Source organism: Gracilinanus agilis, chromosome 2 (assembly GCF_016433145.1).
Source record: "Gracilinanus agilis isolate LMUSP501 chromosome 2, AgileGrace, whole genome shotgun sequence".
In the NCBI taxonomy this organism is placed as follows: domain Eukaryota; kingdom Metazoa; phylum Chordata; class Mammalia; order Didelphimorphia; family Didelphidae; genus Gracilinanus; species Gracilinanus agilis.
The window spans coordinates 559,665,858-559,687,243 of NC_058131.1; the positions used below are offsets into that span (position 1 = coordinate 559,665,858).

Below are 21,386 nucleotides of genomic sequence, written 5' to 3' on the forward strand. Positions count from 1 at the left end.
TAAAAATAATTTAATGCAAAAAATAATAAAATTGGGCACATCAATGAGTAAAAAGTGTCCTTAAAGTGCATAAAGACACAATAGATAGGAAAAGAACTACTTCAAGACAATGAAAAGTGAATGAAGCAAAATTACAAAGAACAAGTGTGGACTCAAAGAAGAGATATGAGAAGAGACTCTTGCCTGACTCCTTTGCATAGGAGTAAGGACCACCAGGTTAAAATATTGCCTATATTTTCTAGACATTTTTGATGAATGACTCAATTCAATTGGTTTTTTTTTCTCCTTTTCTTTAAAACAAAAAAAAATTATGTGACATTGTAGGGAGGTAAAGAGAAAGGGATATTTTGAGAGAAATGTTGGTAAAGTAAAACACAAGATATCAATAAAAATATTTTTTAAATTATTTAGAGCACATAGATCAGTGATGGTGAACCTATGGCATGAATGTCAAAGATGACACACAGAGTGCTCTCTGGGGCACTCGGTCACCCACCCTCCCTCCCCACCCCAACAGTTTCTTACTAGAAAGGCAGAGGGACTTAGGTTGAGCTGCTCCCCTCCCCTTCTCCAACATGCCTGATGCCATTTTTTTACATCTTCCCCTCCCCACCCCCCCAGCAGCCTAATGGGAGTGCACAAGAGATTAGGTAGGCAGCTCACAGGCAGTAGAACTGGAGGGGAGCGGAGTGCTTGGGCCACTCCCCTCAACCTCCCCTACAAGTGCTGAGGACATTCCTCACTTCAGCCACCCCTCCACCCAGCAGCCCAATGGGAGTGCCTCAATGGGTAAGGGAGGTAGGGGTGGGACATATTCAGCATATGTGGGGGGGGGGGGGGAAGAGGGGGGAACAAGCAAGTACTTGGTCTGGGGAGTGGAGGTAGGGAGGGTCCAGAACTCCATTAATATAGATGATACTTAAAATTAGTGGTACCCTTAGTTATCAATGCCATTACCAATGCCAGAAAGTAATGTTTCTTTCGAAAATTCTTACCATTGTATATTCAAGAACATTTTAATCAACTAACACAAGTGGAAATTATTTACAAAATATTTATTGTAAGTCATTTTCTTATGGCATCAAAGGGATGTTTTCCTATTAGTTTCTGATTTAAATATAGAAATGGAGATGAGAAATATCTAATTATTACTAAAAGAGAACTACTTTGATAAAATACTAGTTCTGCTATTTCAAAACTCATTTAGATAATTTATGTAATTTAATCAGAACAAAGTATTAGAAAATTGTTTTTTTTAAAGAAAATTAAGAGTAATTTTTAGATGCTAGTTTTAGTTTAACAACAAAATTAAAACAGCTAACCTAATTTCTTAGTATAAACAAACATCCTCCCTTTAAAACCAAAAGGTTAAAGAATACCTTTCATAGGGCAGATTGACTCATTCTTTAGCCAATGGCACAAATTTTCATATATTTAAACCAACACAAAAAATTCTAATTATGGAAAAATGGTTTGTCTGATCACCTGGAATTTTTAAAAACAATTTCAGCATTTCTCTAGCTCCTAGTTTAGTATTACATTTGGGGATACCAGAAGTAAAGGCCTATAAAGTCAAATATATTTTACAGTATGTTTGGATGCACAATTAATGTACAGTTCAATTCAGTTGTTTCTTTTTCTTTTTTTTCTGAATAAGGATTTAAAAAACTAAAAAAGAACAAAACTCATAAAATTTTTAAAATGTACAATTTGTAGAGTTTTTCATTGTTATATCCCATCAAAATGCATTTCCGACAATACTTGTTTTGTTTTAAACAGTACTTTGAATTCCTTACAATTCCTCAATATTTAAAAATAACTTTATACTTTGTTTTGTAAAATTTTGATAGAAGCACTGCAGCATTCCTGGAGAAGTTTGTGTGTGGGAAAGGCCAGAGAATGACGTTTTTAAATCTTCTAAGTAGCTGCTATTTCTATGATTTATCTTTTAAAATATTGGCTAATTTGGGTTTTAATAGATTTAGAAAACTTTGAACCTTGAACTTCCCATTTATAAAGTATTCAAAGTATAATTTCAGTATTTTTACTTATGAGGGCATTTGAAATCAGGAAAATAGCACAACTGACAAAATATAAGCACTTCTTAATCAAGGCCAATGATCAATACAGGAAATTATCTGATTTTAGAAGCAAAAGGATCATAATTTTATATACAATGAGTTGAAGTGCCTTGGGCAAAAATCTTCTTAAGACTAAGGGAAAGAATGTTGAAAGAAAAAAAAAAGCCTTCTCTTAAACACAATCTTGACTTGGTTAATTTTATTAAAGAAAATAAAATGAAGGGTTTTTTTTGGTATAATTTACTAACCAAATTTATTCCCAGAAAATGTATAAGAAAATGTATGTGTATCTTATTTCACTGAGGACTTTGTAGAATTAATTTTTTTTCAACTTTATACTTTGAAAATATAAAGAAGTGAAAAAGGCAACATAGATATCAAAAGCTTCCATAGAACTTAAACAGAAAGATTCCCTCATTTGTAAGGGAATCCAGAATTTTATCAGCTTGCTTCCAATTAATGTTTGGGGTCTATCATTTAATAGCATCAAATTCATATAAAGAGCATAATGAGTGATTTAAGCCAGTCAATATGTGGCAGGAATTTAGGTTATGTTATGCTAAGGAAACAAAGAAACAGCCCCTGCCTTTATTCTACTGGAGAGACAAAGTATAAATGAGTTAAAAATTGTGTGTGTGTGTGTGTGTGTATGTGTGTTGCATGAGAGCACTGATATAACCTACATCAAAATGTTTACTGCTGTGGGTAGGGGGTGGGGAATCTGAATCATGAAATGTCAGAAAAGAACTGTCAAAATTACTTCTACTTGTAATTTAAAAAACAACATATATGTGGAATAGAAGGGGAAACTGTCTAGGGAAAAGAATTAGCAGTTGATGGGTGTGGAGAGGAAGAATAATGGAAAATGTCCCCTGCAGATGGTAAAAGTTGAGCTATTTCTTGAAGGAAGCCAAACAAGTATGGAAGAAAAAGCATTCAGGGGGATGGGGAAGCCAGTGCAAAAGATATTATGTCAGGAGACAAGTTCATAAATTACAAGTTGACCAGTGTGTCCTGGAATATATGATGGCAAGTAGTGTCTAAAAAGACTGCAAAGGTAGGAAGGGGTCAAGTTATAAATAATTTTAAATGTCAGGAGTTTCTACTCGATTATGGAGTAATAGGGAGTCATTAAAGCTCAATGAGTTGAGGTTGGAGATTAGGGGCTGAATCCTGACCAGACCAAAGCTTTAGAGACATTTATGCAGCTGAGTAGAGAATATACTGAAGTGGGGAAGAAACTTAAGGGAGACCAATTATTAGGTTATTATAATAGTCTACTATGTGAAGTCATAAGGGTCTAAACTAGGGTTGTAGCTGTGTGTATATAAAGAAGGGAAGATATTGAACAGACAACTGAGAAAGTAGAAATGATAAGAATTGGACAAGGAGCGTGACAGTGAAGAGACAGCTGAAAATAATAATGAGATTATAAGCCTGAGTAGAAGTTGCAGTAATAAAGAGGTTAAGAAGAGGAGAAAATTTGCAGAGGAAAAAATGAGGGGATTTATTTTGCATATGTTGAGTGCAGGATGCCTATGGCATATCTCGATTGAGATGTTCAAGGAGCATTTGTTGCTAAAAAGACTGTATCAGGGAATCTCCCATAGCAGCAAAGCTAGCTTGTATTCATCCCTTACAGTATAAGCTACTTATAAGAATCCCCATTTTATAAAGTTTTCATTTAATTACTTTTTTGTTTAATCCAAAATTTCCTTTTGCTCAGTGCTGGGAGAGGAGAGTAGGGGTGGGGTGGGTGAGAGAGCACATTAGTTCCATAAGCACACTAAATATTTAATAGAATGGCCTAATGTATAGTTTTTATTTCTTTCACTTGATCAAATAATGTCCTGTGACTCATGATTCTCCTGTTAAAGAAATCATGAGTTATAGGAGATCTTTTCACTTCCCTTCCTTTTCCATCTCAAGAGCTTTATGTGAATGAAAAAAAAAAAAAAAAAAAAAAACCCAATCCACTAAGTGATATGGTTTGATCATTGAGTAATTATGCTAATACTATCCAGATGAATGTTGAAATGATTTATATGCACAAAGCCACAATAAGCATCTGTTATGTTTATTTCAATGATAATTCAACTGTTAAGAAATTTCTTTAAAGTTATTCTTTTGATTACTCAATTATAACCAGGATATATAGGTTTCAAAACCTACATTTTACAATTAGCCATCTATGTAGTCCAGGGCAAGGTATTTATTAACACCATTGGGCTTCATTTTTCTCAGCATTAAAGGATAAAGAAAGGTTGGATTAATAGCTTTTTCTGAAATTCCATTTATACTATATGACTATTTTTAAGGTACTAACTATATTATAGAACCACATATTTAGAACAGGAAAGTGTCACTGTCATCTAAACCAGGAATTCTTCAGTAGGGGTCCACATAACTAAAGGGGATCTGTTGTTAGTTTTTAGGAATAAAATTACATCATTATTTTTACTAGCTGAAGTATACGCATATTTTTCAGCTATGATTTTTAAAAAATATTTCTGAAAAAGGGTTCATAGATTTCACCTGCCAGGGGAAACATAAACAAAGGTTAAAAGCCTGGATAGAGTCTAATTTTTAGAAAATACATCAATAAGCTGAAATCTAGAGAGGCTACATGAGTTGCCTATAGTCACTTAGCAGCAGTCAGTACAAGAGTCAGACAAAGGCAAAGCAATTCTCCCATGGTACATGGCCTGAATCGGGGGACCTTTATTTAAATCTACCTCGCATATTTAGACTTTATCTCCCTAGGCCTCTCTTCAGGGAGGAAAATAAGTAAATTGGAAAAAAGCATAATGATTATGAAAATCTGGTTTTTGAGATTTCTTACCAAGATGGCCATCTGAATGGGAGGCAGATGCCCATCAAAACTCTAATGTAGGCACCAAACCAAATAATAACCAAGGAATCCAATAATAAATTACATTAAGTGAATTCTACTCTACAATTGCACAAAAAGTCATACAGATGTCCAAAAACAATGAAAAAATGTTAAGGGCTCTATGTCCTGAGGCAACAACTGTGAAGGGGTCCCCTGAGAAAGAGAAACCTCAAAAAGAGAAGTCCCAGAAATTGTCACATTCAAAATTCAGAACTTCCACATCAAAGAAAAAATAGTGTAATCCATCCAGAAAGCAATTAAAGCACCAAAAAACTTCAGTAAAGATCGCAGAATACTCAGCAGCTTTTATTAAAAAGGAGGCAATCTCAGACTTAAATATTGCATAAGGTGAAAGATGTAGAATAATTCACCCTGAAAATGAGTATAATCCTACAGAGGGGAAAAAAAACAGACCTTTCATAAAAGAGGACTATTAAACATTTTTGATGAAAAATATTAAATTTAAATTAAAAAATGGAAATACAAGTAAAATAGCCAAGAGAAACATAGAAAAATTAAAATATTTGAGCAAATGGAAAAAACTAAATATCATTGTATTGCCAACAACACACAAACCAACATAAACACATAAAAATAAGAGAGGATGGGGAAGTTTAAGAGGGAGGGTAATATCTTTAGGGAATAAGCACAAGCAAAACAAACTTCCCGATCTGAAGGGGAAATGTAACCGGATTAGGGGCAAAGAAAGGAGCTGTAATCTAAAGTAGTGCTTTAGATTGCCTCTTAAAAACTACTAGGGAATGGAAGAACAAATTGTGGAACATTGTGCTTTAAAGTAATAATATGAAACAATTTCAGCGAATCCTGGGTAGTAAGAATTGAAACAGGGTAAAGTGAGCAGAATCATTAAAATAATTTATACAAAGACAACATGGCAAAGAAAAATTACTTTGAAAGAATTAAAAAGCTGATCAAGAAATCATATTACCAAAATGAAGCAAAGCCTAACAAGTGATGGACATGGACAGAGATGTACATTTTTGGATGTGGCCATTGTATATTTTCCTTGGCTGTGCTTATTAGACTCCCTCCCTCTTATTTTCTCTCAGTCTGGGAAGGGGAGAAGAAAGAGACTCATGGATTATTAATGCCAAGAAAGGGACAACTGAAACATTTTTTAAGAATGCATACAAGAGAACAGAATGGAGTTCATTCAGAAGGAAGCACAGACAAGTTTTGAAAAGTAGAATTTATTAAAAAAAAAAACACAAGTGATGCAATATGGACATTCATGGGTTTCATCTAAATCCATTTTTTTGTGTCCTGCTTTATATATGGAATTCACTTCTTGGGTTTTAAGTTCAAGATTTAAAAATAATAGTTAAAATAAAAATGCAAACAATTCATATTTAACTAGTCTACACTCAAAAGACAGGAACAAAGTCACTACTCAATAAAGAATACCAAAAAAACTGGATGGTTGAATATGTAAAAAGAGAAGGGGTCACAGTTAGAGTCACTTCTCACATCATATACCAGTGATGGGCAACCTTTTGAGCTTGGTGTGTCAAAATTCGCCAAAATAACGGAGCATGACTGGGGTGGTGTGTCACTTTGAGAAAAAAAACCATCATTTTGTGATATTTATAGTTTAAATAACAAAAATGTGTAATTGTAATATATAACTGTATTTAATAAACCAAAATAGGTAAATTAATATATGTAGAATTGTCATCTATAGTGCACAGAGTGTCTACACTACACTACAACAAATGTTTCATCCTTGGCACACAGCCCTATACTTCTCTGTATGTAGCCGCATGCCATCGAAAATGGCTATGCATGTCAGTGCTGACACACGTCATACATAGGTTTGCCATTACTGTCCACGGTAATAATACCATACCATAATAAACTGGATTACAAGAAAGGCAAACTCCCTAGTATCTTTATCCTTACAATATTGACTCACTATCTGCCATGCCAAAATGAACCCCATTTTCACCCAACTTCTCAGAACCCCTATTGTCCTTCAAAACACTGTTTAAGGTCAAGTTTTCTGGTTAAAGACACTGCTAGTGTTCTTCCACTGAAGTTTTTACCTTGAATTAATTTTGTATATATTTAATGTATCTGTTATTTCCCCCAATAGCATGACAGTATCTTGATGAGGATGTTTTCATTTTTGCTTTTGTATGTCCAGTACATAGTGCCTGACTGAACTGATAACTGACTATTTCATCTATGAAAATCTGAGATCTTTTTCCAATAACAAAAAGCAATCAAGCATTTAAGTATCCACTGAGGTACCTTATATACTAAGCACCAGAGTAGTGACACACTAGAGATACAAAGACAAAAGTAATTACTCAATTTGTTATGTAATATAAAGCAAAACAATCACTGCCCTCAAGAAAATTACATTCCAGTGGTGGAAATCTCATGGGAGGCAGTACAGTATGGTGAGAAGTGTGCTGGATTTGGAGAAGTTCTGGATTTAAATCCCAGTTCTCCCATTTACTAGTTGTGTGGCTGACCTTATATAAGTCTTAACTTCTGAACCTCAGTTTCCTTATCTACAAAATGAGGAATCTTTAAGAAGAGTGTCCACCTCTAAATCTATGATTCTGTTGTATATACTTCAGCATTGCAGGGCCCCCCATATCTACTATTTCAATTACCCATAGATAACCATGGAAAAATTGGCAAATTCCAGAAAATAAAAACCAAAGAGTTCATAAATTTCAAACTGCCCACAAAGTGAGTATGGGCTGTAACATGATAAAGTCCACCAGGCCAGTATGTGTTTGATCTCCTTTTGAGGGAGAAAAATAGACAGAATTGATGTTTCACTTCATTTTCAAAGAGGACCAATGACATCACAGGGTGATGTCTTGACTGAGCATGAATTTTATTTTTAGAAAGGCTGAGTTGCACAAAGTCATCAGTCTCACTCTCTCTTCCAGACTCATCAGAGTCCAGTGTCAAAACAAGAGTTGGGATGACTGGCAATGGTGCTAGACGCAGTAGATGACCATGGCATCTTCAATGTCTGAACAACCTCGGTGCCCATTTCATTGCCCTCAATGCCTGGTCAAACTGTTCTCATTTCCCATTCCACTGGGGGAAGGCTTCATATGCTTGGAATAGACATCCTCCTAACTCACTGCTAGGTTTGTATCCCATTGGTCACCCTCAACATGGTTTAGTCCATCTGCCAAGAGAGTTTGGCCACTGTACATGCTACAGTTTCTTGGAGCAATAGGTGAGAATCAAGTGCCAGGTAGACACCAAAGGTGGGTGGCCAACCCTGAAAAGAGCTCAGAAAACCTTTAGACCAGAGGTGCTAGTCCTCCTTGAAAAACCATACACCTTGAGAGAGTAGAGTACTGAAAATAATGTACAATGTGCTTTATTATAACTGTATTTAATGTTGGTAAAAGCATCTTACTGTTGCTCATCAATTAAGCTTTATTATATATGTATATACGTACAAGAAAATCACATTATATATGTTGTCAGCAGGTGTTCACTTATATCCAGGTTTCAGCCATCCACGGTAGGTCTTGGAATGCATCCCCTGCCGATACAGGGGCCCTACTATATATACAAAACTTACATAAAGAAGATAAAGTAAAGTTAGAGAAGAAGGCATTAACAGCTGGGAAGGACAGGGAAGGGCTTCACACAATAGATGCTTGAGCTAAATGTTGAAGGAAACTAGGGATTCTAAGAAGCAAAGTTGAGGATGGAGAGAGAGGAGCTGATTGAGACTAAGCAGAAAGGTAATTCGGGCATTTGTTACATAGGGAATACTGCAAAAGACAATAAGGAATCATTGACAATTTTGAAACATAAGAACCATAGGACCAGAATAATACTTTAAGATTATTTGGAGTGCAGCAGGTAAAATTGTTTACAAAACATCAGAAACAAGAAATCAGCAGTTTTGCAATAGTACAGTAAGAAAGTAATCTGGTGGGGCAGCTGGGTAGCTCAGTGGATTGAGAGCCAGGCCTAGAAACAAGAGGTCATAGGTTCAAATCTGACTTCAGACCCTTCCTAGATGTGTGACTCTGGGCAAGTCACTTAACCCCCATGCCTAGCCCATACAATTCTTCTGCCTCAGAACACAGTACTGATTCTAAAACAGAAGGTAAAGATTTTTTTTAAAAAAGAAAAAGAAAAAAGAAAGTAATGTGGACCCAAATAATATACTCATAGAAAAAGAAATGAAAAAATGAATGTGAAAGAATGCTTGCTAACAAAGACCAGGAAACAAGGAGGAGCCAAAATATAATTCTAACTTTTAAGCTTTGATGAATGGTAGATTGGCAACTCTGATGCATAACAAAAACACTAATCAGTGAAAGGTGGAGGAAATACTGAATTCAGTTTTAGACTAGAGCTGAATTTGAGGTGCAGAAGGAATGTCAATTATAAAAAGTCTAGTAGCACAAAAGATATGCAAGCCTGGAGCTCAGGAAAAAAGATCAAGATCAGAAGTGTAAATCTGGAACTCATATAACTGGAGGTCATAGAGTCAGCAGAATCTAAAAAATAAAAGACCTTAAATAACTCCTACTTAATCTAAAAAATACTGCTTTGTGTAAGAAATATAGAAATTGTATTTATTCGATCTCAACATCACAAAAAAAAAAGTAAAATAAATATATGACCTCATTTATTCAACCTCCAAAGCAGCATTTGTACACTATAGCTATAATCTAAACCTTCTAGTAAAATCAAATTAACCTTCCCCTTTTTGGAGATAGTTTTTTTTTTTAAGTTTTTCTTTCTAGTCAATTTTTTTTCCCTTTCCTCCTCTCTAAGTGGTTTTATAACATCTGCAAGAAACCTAACTATTACTTAGATCCTTTCACTCCCAGGGGCAGTGTTACTTTCACTACACAGCAAACATTTCAAGAAAAAAGGATTGAGAAGTCAACAATAACAACTAAGATCAGCCAATCACCAATTGTATATATTGGATGAAACTGCTTCAATTACAAATGTGTAAGAGACCAAACTATTAGTAAATAAATATCTATAATGATGAAACATAATTGACACATCACTCAAATGTCTCAAAACAATTCTTTACTGAGGGGAAGAATGAGAGTAATATATAGCTTAGTGCTGGTTTTTGGTAGGCCGATTATTTTCTTCAGACTTTTTAATAATTTGAGTTTCTCATAATTTGTTGTCTTCCTCTGCCTATCCATTAAGATTTTTCAAATATGGTTCACTGAATGTACTTATTGCTCTAGTCATTAAGTCACCTCACTGCCACATAAATGTGTCAATGCTCCATGAATGTGCCTTAGCTATTCTTCCCATCTGGACCATTCTCCCTCTTTCTATCTAATGATTCCTTATCCTTCCAAGTTTGGCTTACATCCTACCTTGTGTAGTACAGTAAAAAGAGCACCATTGGTATTAGGAAACCTAGGTTGATCTCCTAGATCTGACACTTCCTAGCTATGTAACTTTGGAGAAGATAATTCACCTGTTTCCTTATCTGCAAAAGGGAGGTAATAATACTTACACAACATATCTCAGATAATCTTGATAATCTTGAAGATAAAAAAGAGATAATATATATGTACCTTTTTTAGGTACTACTTCTTCTACAAAGTCTTCCCAAATGCTCTAATTGACAAAATAGTTTCTCCCCTTTTTAAAAAAACTATAACCTACATAATAAGTATCACATGACTCAGTACTTAATTGCTCTTGATATTAGTTCTGTCCAAGTCTTTTTGAGGGCAAAGACCATCCCTCATGTCTCAATTATGAGTTCTCTGGAAACAGAGGATGGTGCAATGGACAGTATGGGATCTGAGTTAGGATCCTTTCTTAAGACTCATTTTAATAGGGGCAGCAAGATGGCATAGTGAATAGAAAACCTGCATTCAGAAGATCCTAGGTTCAAATCTGGCTTTAGATACTTCCTAGCTGTGTGACATTGGGCAAATCAATTAATCCTGGTTGCCTACCCCTTGCCTTTCTATCTTAAGAGTTGTTACTAAGACAGAAAAAGCAACGGTTTAAAAAAAAAAAAAGACACTAGCTGTGTAAACATGGGCAACTTGAATCTTTTCATGCCTCAGTTTCCTCATCAGAAAAATAGGGATAATATTAGCATTCACCTTGCAGGATTAGTTGTAAAGATGAAATTAAATTTTCTTAAAAGCATTTCATTCTTAGTACATATTGAGAACTAAACAAGTGATTATTTCCCTTCTTCCCCTCAAGGACCCTTATTCAGAACTAGAAAGGACCTTAGAGGTCATCTAATCTAACTCCCTAAGCTATATACTTGAGAAAACTTATAAGGTCTAGAAAAAGACTTGTTCAGTGTCTTATAGGAAGTAGTGACACAATCAAGATTGGAGCCCAGAACCTCTGGCTTCGTATCCAGTACACTTTCTACCATACCATAATGCAGCAATTGCCAATAAAGTCAATAAGCTTAGCTTTACAACTTTCTAAAAATTTTAAGTAGGTCATACCAGAAATGGAGAAAATAGACAAGTTTTGTCTTTCCCTTACTGTTAAGGGAAGGGGCATGGTAGGTATGAGAAGAAGACAAAAGATGAATTCTTAAATGTTAATGTGACACAATTGAAAAAACTTCCATCCAAAGTAAGCACACTACAAGTAAAGATATCTGACAAACAAGGAGAAAAAAAGAAGCTGAAATAATGAAGGTAATACAGAGAAGGAAAAAAAAAGACAGTATAGTGAAAAGTTGGGTAAGAATTCAAATTCTCTTAAATGTGACACCACATTCAGTACAATAATGAGAGCTAAGATAAACCCTACAAATATATGGAATCCAGATGAAAGTCATTAAAAGTAGAGGTCAAATAATCTGCAAAGGCAGAACTATCTGTCAGATTGGTCAATAACCCTGTCATGCTAAAAGCCCTAAAGGAAACAGCAGAGACAAGGTAGAAAGAAGGACTCTGAAGTAGATGCTTGTCAGTCAGGAAAGTGAAAGACTATATTAGATTTCAGTTAAGTAATGACAATAACAAGAAAGAGATGGTATATAAAGTCAAGTTCATGAGCCACACGAACATACATTGCCATTATTCATTTTTGGTCAAAACCAGTATATATCAAAGTTGATAACCCAATTGTACTACTAGACTTGTACTAATTCTAGCTATTCCCTCAAGACAAATCTACCTTAAAGGATGAAACTTGGCCAACTGACTATGCTGAGAGAAATGAAGTAAAGGATGCAAAAGCAAATTCCAAACCTGGAGTTACACAAATATTTTAAGTGTTAGTAGCATTGTTAGAATAACTGACCTCCCTTACACAAAAATAACTGGATATACTCAAATTTATTCAAAATCATCACATTATAGTCACTATTATAACTCCTCTAAGAGTCCATTTTCTCCAAACAAAACCCAAGAGAACAAAAAATAACAATTTTTTTACCTTATGCTAGCCTCTTCTAACCTGACGGCTCTTAATAGTCAATTATCAGCTGAATGATTATATTGAAGAATACTATAGTGATTATAAGTTTCTCAATTAACAGGTAACATGGTGTTTACCACATAAGGAACAATGAGCATTAACTAATTTCAGAAAATAAACCTACTCATTTCAGTGTTAAAACTAACAATTTACAAATATCAACTCATCTTACCTCATCATGTGATTTACATAGGCTTTACTACAGCTAGTGTTGTATCTGCATAAACTACAGTGGACATATGTAGGAAAATGGTTTGCAAAATCTTTTATTTCCGAATAACACTCAATGCACTTGTGAACTCCCCGACGAAACCTTAAATTCCTCAATGCTGTATTAACTTTATTTCTCTTTGTGCCCTTAGGGCCTGGCTTATTTTGCCCATGAGATGTTTTCGGTTTGGATTTGGATTTTGTTGCAGTAGTTCGTGTACTATTTTTTGCAGTGGTACTTTTTGCAGTGGTGTTTTTTGCAGTAGTATTTTTTGCAGTTGTATTTTTAGTCCGTGGAGGAGATAGCTGAAGGGTAGATGTGCTTGCACTAATAGAAGGTGCAGTTGATGCTCCTGCCTGAAGAGGTCCAACTGAAGCTCGGATAGTAACCTAAAAAAATAAAGACTACTAAAGTGTTTTGAAATTTTAAAGTGCTGTTATCAATATTAACATAAAATTCTTAATATTTGAAAGCAAATGAATATCCAGCATGTTGAAAATATCAATCCTAGTAAATGAAAAACAGAAAACAGATCTTCTACTTGTACTATACATATTCATACTGTTTTAATATCAATTTAATTTTACCTTAGTGTTTAAAATATATGAATAGATACTAATATTAATTTAGAGGCAAACTCTAGATGTAAAGAATAAGGAAAAAACCAGGCATTTTTTTTTTAAAACCCTTAACTTCTGTGTATTGACTTATAGGTGGAAGAGTGGTAAGGGTAGGTAATGGGGGTCAAGTGACTTGCCCAGGGTCACACAGCTGGGAAGTGTCTGAGGCTGGATTTGAACCTAGGACCTCCCATCTCTAGGCCTGGCTCTCAATCCACTGAGCTACCCAGCTGCCCCCAGGCATTTTTATATTAATGATCATGGGGTTGGAGAAAGTAATTACTGTTTTTATATCTTTTATGGAAATTTGTATAATATTGACAAATAAATGGAATATACTTTGTTGCAAAAGGCCTTTAAAACGGTGTTTTGTTCTCTTGAATAAGTCAACATAATGAGCTGCATATTCCCTATATATTTCAGAGGATTATTATAGAAAAGATGTAGTCAAATATGTCATTTGTGAAAGCTTGCTTATTTCCTTCTAACACTCTCATCAAGTACAAACATTTCCTAGCTGTGTGACCACAGAAAAGTCACTTAATCCCCATTGCCTAGTCCTTATACCACTCTTTAAGATGGAAGGTAAGGGTTTAAAAAAAAAAAGTACATTCCTAATTCATTTGTAGAATTGAAAAAAATCTGTGATTACATTAGAAAAGGGAATTCCTGGTAAGAAAACTTCTTACCAAAGTAGAAATGCACCTATGTGCTTGCATCTAAAAGTAATGGAGACCTAGCAGTACCAGATCTTAAACTGTACTGTAAAGCAGTAGTCATCAAAACAATATGGTACTGGCTAAGAGACAGAAGAGAGGATCAGTGGAATAGACTTGGGGTAAGTGAACTCAGCAAGACAGTCTTATGATAAACCCAAAGAGCCCAGCTTTTGTAATAAAAATCCACTATTTGAAAAAAACTGCTGGGAAAATTGGAAAACAATATGGCAGAGATTAGGTTTGGATCAACATCTCACATCCTACACCAAGATAAACTCAGAATGGGTGAATGACTTGAATATAAAGAAGGAAACTATAAGCAAATCAGGTGAACACAGAATAGTATATTTGTTAGATCTTTGAGAAAGGAAAGATTTTTAAGACCAAACAAGAGTTAGAAAAAATTACAAAATGTACAATAAATAATTTTGATTACATGTACAAACAAAACCAATGCCACCAGAATTAAAAGGGAAGCAAGAAATTGGAAAAATAAAATCTTTATAACAGAAACCTCTGACAAAGGTCTAATTACTCAAATTTACAAAGAGCTAAACCAATTGTACAAAAAAATTAAACCATTCCCCAACTGATAAATGGGCAAGAGACATGAATAGGTAATTTTCAGATAAAGAAATCAAAACTATCAATAAGCACATGAAAAAGTGCTCTAAATCTCTAATAACTAGAGAAATGCAAATCAAAACAACTCTGAGGTACCACCTCACACTGAGCAGATTGGCTAAAATGACAGCAAAGGAAAGTAATAAATGTTGGAGGGGATATGGCAAAATTGGGACATTAATGCATTGATAGTGGAGTTGTGAATTCCAACCATTCTGGACGGCAATTTAGAACTATGCCCAAAGGGCTTTAAAAGACTGCCCGCCCTTTGATCCAGCCATACCACTGCTGGGTTTATACCCCAAAGAGATCATAGGAAAAAAGACTTGTACAAAAATATTTATAGCTATGCTCTTTGTGGTGGCAAAAAACTGGAAAATGAGGGTATGTCCTTCAATTGGGGAATGGCTGAACAAACTGTGGTATCTGTTGGTGATGGAATACTATTGTGCTCAAAGGAAGAACAAACTGAAGGAATTCCATGTGAACTGGAACAACCTCCAGGAATTGATGCAGAGTGAAAGGAGCAGAACCAGGAGAACATTATACACAGAGATGGATACACTGTGGTAAAAATCAAATGTAAAGGACTTCTCTACTAGCAACAATGCAATCATCCAAGACAATTCAGGGACTTTTGAGAAAGAATGCTATTCACATTCAGAGGAAGAACTGTGGGAGCAGAAACACAGAAGAAAAACAACCACCTGATCACATGGATTGATGGGGATATGATTGGGGATACTGACTCTAAAAGGAGCACCCTAGTGCAAATATCAATAATATGGAAATAGGTCTTGATCAATGACAAATGTAAAACCCAGTGGAATTGTGTGTTGGCTATGAGAAAGGAGTTGGGGGCAAGGGAGGGATAGAACATGAACCTTGTAACCATGGGAAAATGCTCTAAATTAATTAGATAAATAATTTTAAAATTAAAAAAGAAAAGAAAAGAAAAGAAAAGAATAATAAAGGTAATAGGGAATTTACTGTCTCATTGAGAAGTTAGTGTTAGAGGTCAAAGAGGTTTAAAAGGATCACAGTCAGTATATGTCAGTTAACAGGGTATGAACCTAGGATTTCCTATATTTCTGAACTTTTAACTCACTCTGCCATGCTGGCCTTCATAATATATTAATTTGCAAAAAAATCTCATAAAACATGGGTTGATAAATCAAAAATCAAATAATTCCTTGCTCTCAAGAAGCTTACATACGATTAAAAGAGCTTATTTTTATTTAAAATTTACTTTTGTTCCAGGAGGCAATCCTTCCAATTGTTTGGGTTTTTTAAAGGTTCGATGTTGAGTCTTATGATCCATTTTCTCTTTGCAAGTCAAAAATTGAAGTCGGCACTTTGTACAGCGATATATTCCTTTTTTCTGTTTTTTAAAGGGTGAAACAAACAACACAAGAAACTATAATCAAAATACACTCATCACTGGAAAATGCCCTAAATGACTTACTTTCAAGATTGTGGGAATGGAATTTTAAAATCTTAATAGTTCATAAATATACATTCTTTCATAAGTCTTCTCTAGTAGAATCAATGAATTGTATAAATTTAAAAACCTAAATTTAGTATTCTAATTTATAATACTATCACATGGATTAAGGATACTGAAAGTGTATATTAAATTTTGGTAGGGAAAAATTATGAAAGCAAAACTGATGCTTACCAAATGGGTTTAAACAGGTGCTTTAATATGTAACATCCATCAGCAAAAATGCATATTTTTTATGTAAAAAAAGTAAATGATGTTTATAACTTTAATTTTTACATGTCAATAAAATAAAATTTTTAAGGTATGAATAGTAGAATTTACATATTCCTGGTGTATAGAATAAAATAGAGCTTTTTAGAAGGCAATGTTTATATAAATTTCAAATTTTCAAAAGCTATTATCCAGTACGCTCAGTGCTCTTAATTTCTCTCATTAATTCTATTTAAACACGTCTAAATCAAACTAATTTTATTTCTCAAAAATATAGCCCTTGTCAGTCTCCCCCAGTTTACCTTTTACCCTTGCTTCTCTACTTCTACATTCAGTTATTATTAAGACCTAAAGGTTCAATGCAGCTAAGTTGGCACAGTATATAGAGTACCAGGCCTGGATTCAGAAAGAGCTGGGTTCAAATACAGCCACAGACATTCTAGCTGTGTGGCTCTGGGCAAGTCATTTAACCTTGTTTGCCTAGCCCTTACTCTGAATTGTTACTAAGACAGAAAGTAAGGGTTAAATTTTTTTTTAATGCTCCTACTGATACCACTATAGCTATGTTGAAAAAATAAAACACTGGATTTAGAGCCAGAAGTCCTAGGTTTGAATCCTGCCTACAACTTATTAGTTCTATAATCCTAAAAAAGAAATCACTTCAACCTCTCTGTGTCTCCTTTTCATTTGTAAAATGAGGATGTTGTACCAGACCATCTTCCAGAAGTTCCTTCCATTTCTGAGATACCTATGATCCCATAAACATTCTATTCCATTCTGAATACTTAATTTATACCTGGCTGAGCTATTAAAATAGTCTCTTAATAAATCTTATGCCCCCATTTCTATTTATCCTTCGCACAGCTACCAAATCAATCTTTATTGCACAAATTATGCCATGCTTATGCTGAAAATTGTTTAACGCCTCCCTATTGCCTACCAAAGTAAAGTTCAAACTTCTTAACCTGTCATTCAGACCTCTAAAATCTCATGTCCTAACCTTTCTTTCCAGCCTTGTTTCGCATTACTCCCTATCTTTATACCAGATGTTTTAAATAGGAGTGGGATGGGGTGCCCTTGTGTAACCTATTAAAGTCTAATGGATCCCTTTTTCAGAATGTTTTTAATTGCATAAAAATGAAACGTCGGTTTTACAAAGGAAATCGATTACATACTGAAATATTATGAAAATTTAAGAAAAGGAAATAAGTTCAAAGAAATCTAGGTTAAGACCCTTAGCTTTAAAAGCTATACTCAAAACAACATATATTATTGACTTCGATATAACAAATTCTCATTTGTTTTATGCACTGCATTTCATAACCAAGGAATGCCTTCTCTCTCAACACACCCACTCACTCACCAATTGAAATCCTTTATTTCAGAAATCTACATATTCAAAAGCTGAGATTCATTGAAAATACTTAACAAATGTTTATATTTAATAGAAAAAAATTAATATAATGTTTTTCTAAGCTAGCTGCCCCATTTTATGATTAGAATCTAGGCCCTCTGATGCTAAATCCAGTGCTCTCTCCTCTGGGCCACATCGCCTTTATTTTAAGAGGAGTTTCCCACCACTGATACTTCTTGTTCATTAGGAATAAAGGGTCCTTTCTCCTGGACATCAATTATATGAATCACAAATTGCTTCTATCTTCCAGGGCTTTAATTGATTTCCTTCTCTATCACTTGGTTAGACAACCCACAGAAGGTTCGATGGCCTACTAGATAGTATATGGTGATCAGCTATGGATTATGAAACTTATTAGTGTTTTAATTTTTTTTTTAGTGATGCCACACAGTATTCTCAAAAGTTTACTAACCTCCCTAAATCCTAACATTTCTGATACTTAGTGACAGATCAGTGCTGAAGGAATCCTTAGACTGAATAAACCTAAATTGTTAATTTTCCACCTACTCCCCTCTCCAAATAAGGACCAAAAAACTGAGAGGGTAGGGAGGGATGGAGAAAGGAAGAAATGGGTAGGTCATCAGAAACCATAAACTGAAATTCTGTTCAGTCAGCAGGAAATGGAATTAGGAGGTAGACAATGTGTTGTGACCTATTCAGTCTTACCCCCAAAACAGGGTAGCATTTTTATCCCTTTGGTCACTAACTTCAGGAGAGTGTTCTAGGCTCCTAGAGCCATAGCATTTTTTATAACTGGGGAGAGGTAGGGAAGGGGGGAGGGTTGCAGGGGGAAGAACAGGAAATTGGAAAAGGGAGAACAAGAACATTGTTGTTTTATTAATTCTGTCTCTCCCATCTCCCCTTTAAATAAATTATCAATTTCTTTTCCTTATCTTCATATCCCTGCCTCCTTTTCTCCAAACACCCAATACACATAAACACCTTGTCTTAAGACTCACTCTCCCATTCAAACCTGGAAAATTTTAACATTTAACAGCATTATAACTAGAGGGTAGAGTGCAAGGTAGTTGGGATTTTACCTAGCCATATTAACTGAAAGTTTTATCTGTAATTCATTACTTAGACAAAGCTTCAATTCCTGAGCACTATCTTGTATTTTAGTCAAGATACAATGAATAAACAAGAATGTTTATTGGTTTACCTGATGTTTCATATAATGATGCATGTATGGTGTTGCAAGTTTAATAACTTTGAGGCAAAATGGACAAAGCAAATTCTTCGTATTTTCATGGGAAGTTCTAAAATGTGTTTCCACATCAGAAAATGATGATGATCTATAATTACACACCTGACAAAAATATGGCATTTCACCAGGTTTATGATTGTCCTTCATATGTTGTAAAAGAACTTGCTCTGTTTCAAATGATAACTCACAGATTTTACAAATAGCTAAAAGAGAGAAAAAGCATTCAGGATATTATATTACTCACATTTTTAAAAAATATGCATTACTTATTATTATTAAAATATTATTACTTATTCATACTATTTCTCTAATAAGCACAAATGGCATTTAAAAAAATTAATCTAAAAATACCTGTGCTATGAAACCTGGTTTTACTTATTTAGTTACTTCGATGCAATTTGTCCAGGCACAAACACAGACAGAGACAGAGACACACATACTAGCCTTGGCAAGGGAACTCCCACTTCATGAAATTTGCTAAAATAAGACTCCCTTTCTCATAGATAATTCATAATGAAAAGCTGCGAAAAATCAATAATTCCTTGAAAATTCAATTGTGATATATTCTAATTTTTTTAAAATGACACTTGCTTCATTTTGCCTCCCCATTTTAGAATATCAAACCAAAAGATATACAGTGCTTAAATGAAAATGAAACTTACTAGAAAACTCATGGGGGGTATGTGTACTTTCAATGTGACATTGCAGCTGGAAAGGTGTGGGAAATTGACGATAGCAATGTTGGCAAGTCGTGTGGTTTTCCCAGCTTTCACTGCTCTGTTTCTCAAGTTCCAAATGGTGTTTCATGTGGTTCATAAACCTATAAGTGATTGTCAATAGGTGCAAGATTGCAGTTAAAAAAAAAAAAAAAAAGAAACACTCCTCACAAATTAATGTATTAATGTGTAAGGCTACTTAGTAAAAATGTGCTTGCATATTATTTAAATATCAGTATACTTTAAAAAAAAGTAAAGTGGTATTGATTTTATATCTCATAATTTAATGGTTTAGGTCTATTTTCATAAGTACCAGTTTATTTTTTTCCATTAAAATTTTTAATCTATTAATTTGTCCATTATTTGACTAATCTGGTATTAAAAATATTGCCTTCAAGTTTTACTCAATATTTTTAAGATAAGCTTTAAAAATTTTTAATTATATGGAGAAGGAAGAAAAGAGATTGGAAAAACAGTAATCTTTACTATAAGTAAAATACTGTATACAATTTAAAAGACAAAAAATTGAAAGGAAGGAAACCATATTCATGACTAGCAGCTATAAGAACAAACATTCTGAGGGGCCTGACAGACAGTATGCAATATATATCAGTTACTTAAAAGACAAAGTATTAGTATGTTGACTTATGTTTCTGTTTCTAAGTGCATATAATAGCAATTATTACCTGCAATTACAAGTACCTTTTGTTTTATTTAATGATACTGGTTTAATGTTAGCATGGACTCTTCATTTTAACTTGCAAACTGTGCCCCTTGTGAGCATCGCCCATTTTTCAGTTTTACATTTTGCTGGATCAGCTCCCCTAAAAGGCTTCTTAGGAAAAAGAACTATGGCCTTCCTTGCAAGACAGATCCTAGATGCAAATGGCAATACCTAATAAAATAGCTTATTGAAGGCTTTTTTTTTTGCTACATTTGAAACTAAGACTATTCAATCAAAGCAACAATGCTTAGATCATGTAAACTGCCAACAATTATTCCTATGAATCCCTAAAGGGAGCTGTTCTGGAACTATGTGATAATGTTATCAGTCTGAATGGTAAACAATAATGAAGTAGTAACATTTTGCTCTTTCTGCACCTCTGTGGAATAACCCTTGTTAGAGGGTTAGGAGTATAGTGTTCATTAAATCTGAGGTTTACGTTGTCTAGTTAATACCTGTCTAATTAATACCTAAAGTCCTTGGCAAACATAAGTTTTATCCTAATTTGATATCAGTGTATAATGTATAACAATTTTATTTGGAGAAATTAACTAGTAAATAAATTATCAATTCATTTTACGAATTTAAGAAAAATATAGCCATATAAAATAATTTCTTACCCTTTGGCTGTCTCCAAGTTGTCATGACAGTTGACATCAGTGGATTTAACTCCTCCTACCAGTAGGAGACAGGAAAAAGCAAAGCTCCTGCGACACTGCTCTCCCAGGGAGGGGAATGGGCATCTGAGCTTTCTCAATTAAAGCTGAGTAAAAGAGCCCTGACTGTTTTGGAGGCTACATGAAGGGTGGGCACAAAATCTCAGACTAAAGTCATGTCTGGACAGAAAAATGAGGCCTTGTGGTATCATTCTTTCAAGCAGAATACTTTAAAACTTTTAATGGGCCAGCCCACACAAGTAACAATCAAAAGGAGTCTAAAACAGACAACTAAACAAAAGAGGGAATTTACTAAGTAATTTTTTAAAAGGTCACAGGATTATTA

At 34.4% G+C, this 21,386-nt stretch overlaps 1 protein-coding gene across 1 annotated transcript in view; it reads right to left on the bottom strand.

Moving 5' to 3' along the window:
- Positions 1-21,386, bottom strand: part of ZNF280D (zinc finger protein 280D) — an 89,992-nt gene that overhangs the window by 30,806 nt on the left and 37,800 nt on the right. The window contains exons 11-14 of the mRNA XM_044665298.1: positions 19,607-19,764; positions 18,900-19,147; positions 15,859-15,990; positions 12,608-13,035 (exon numbers count right to left, since the gene is read on the bottom strand). Coding sequence (XP_044521233.1) covers positions 12,608-13,035; positions 15,859-15,990; positions 18,900-19,147; positions 19,607-19,764 — 966 coding nt within the window. The remainder of the gene's footprint in view (positions 1-12,607; positions 13,036-15,858; positions 15,991-18,899; positions 19,148-19,606; positions 19,765-21,386) is intronic.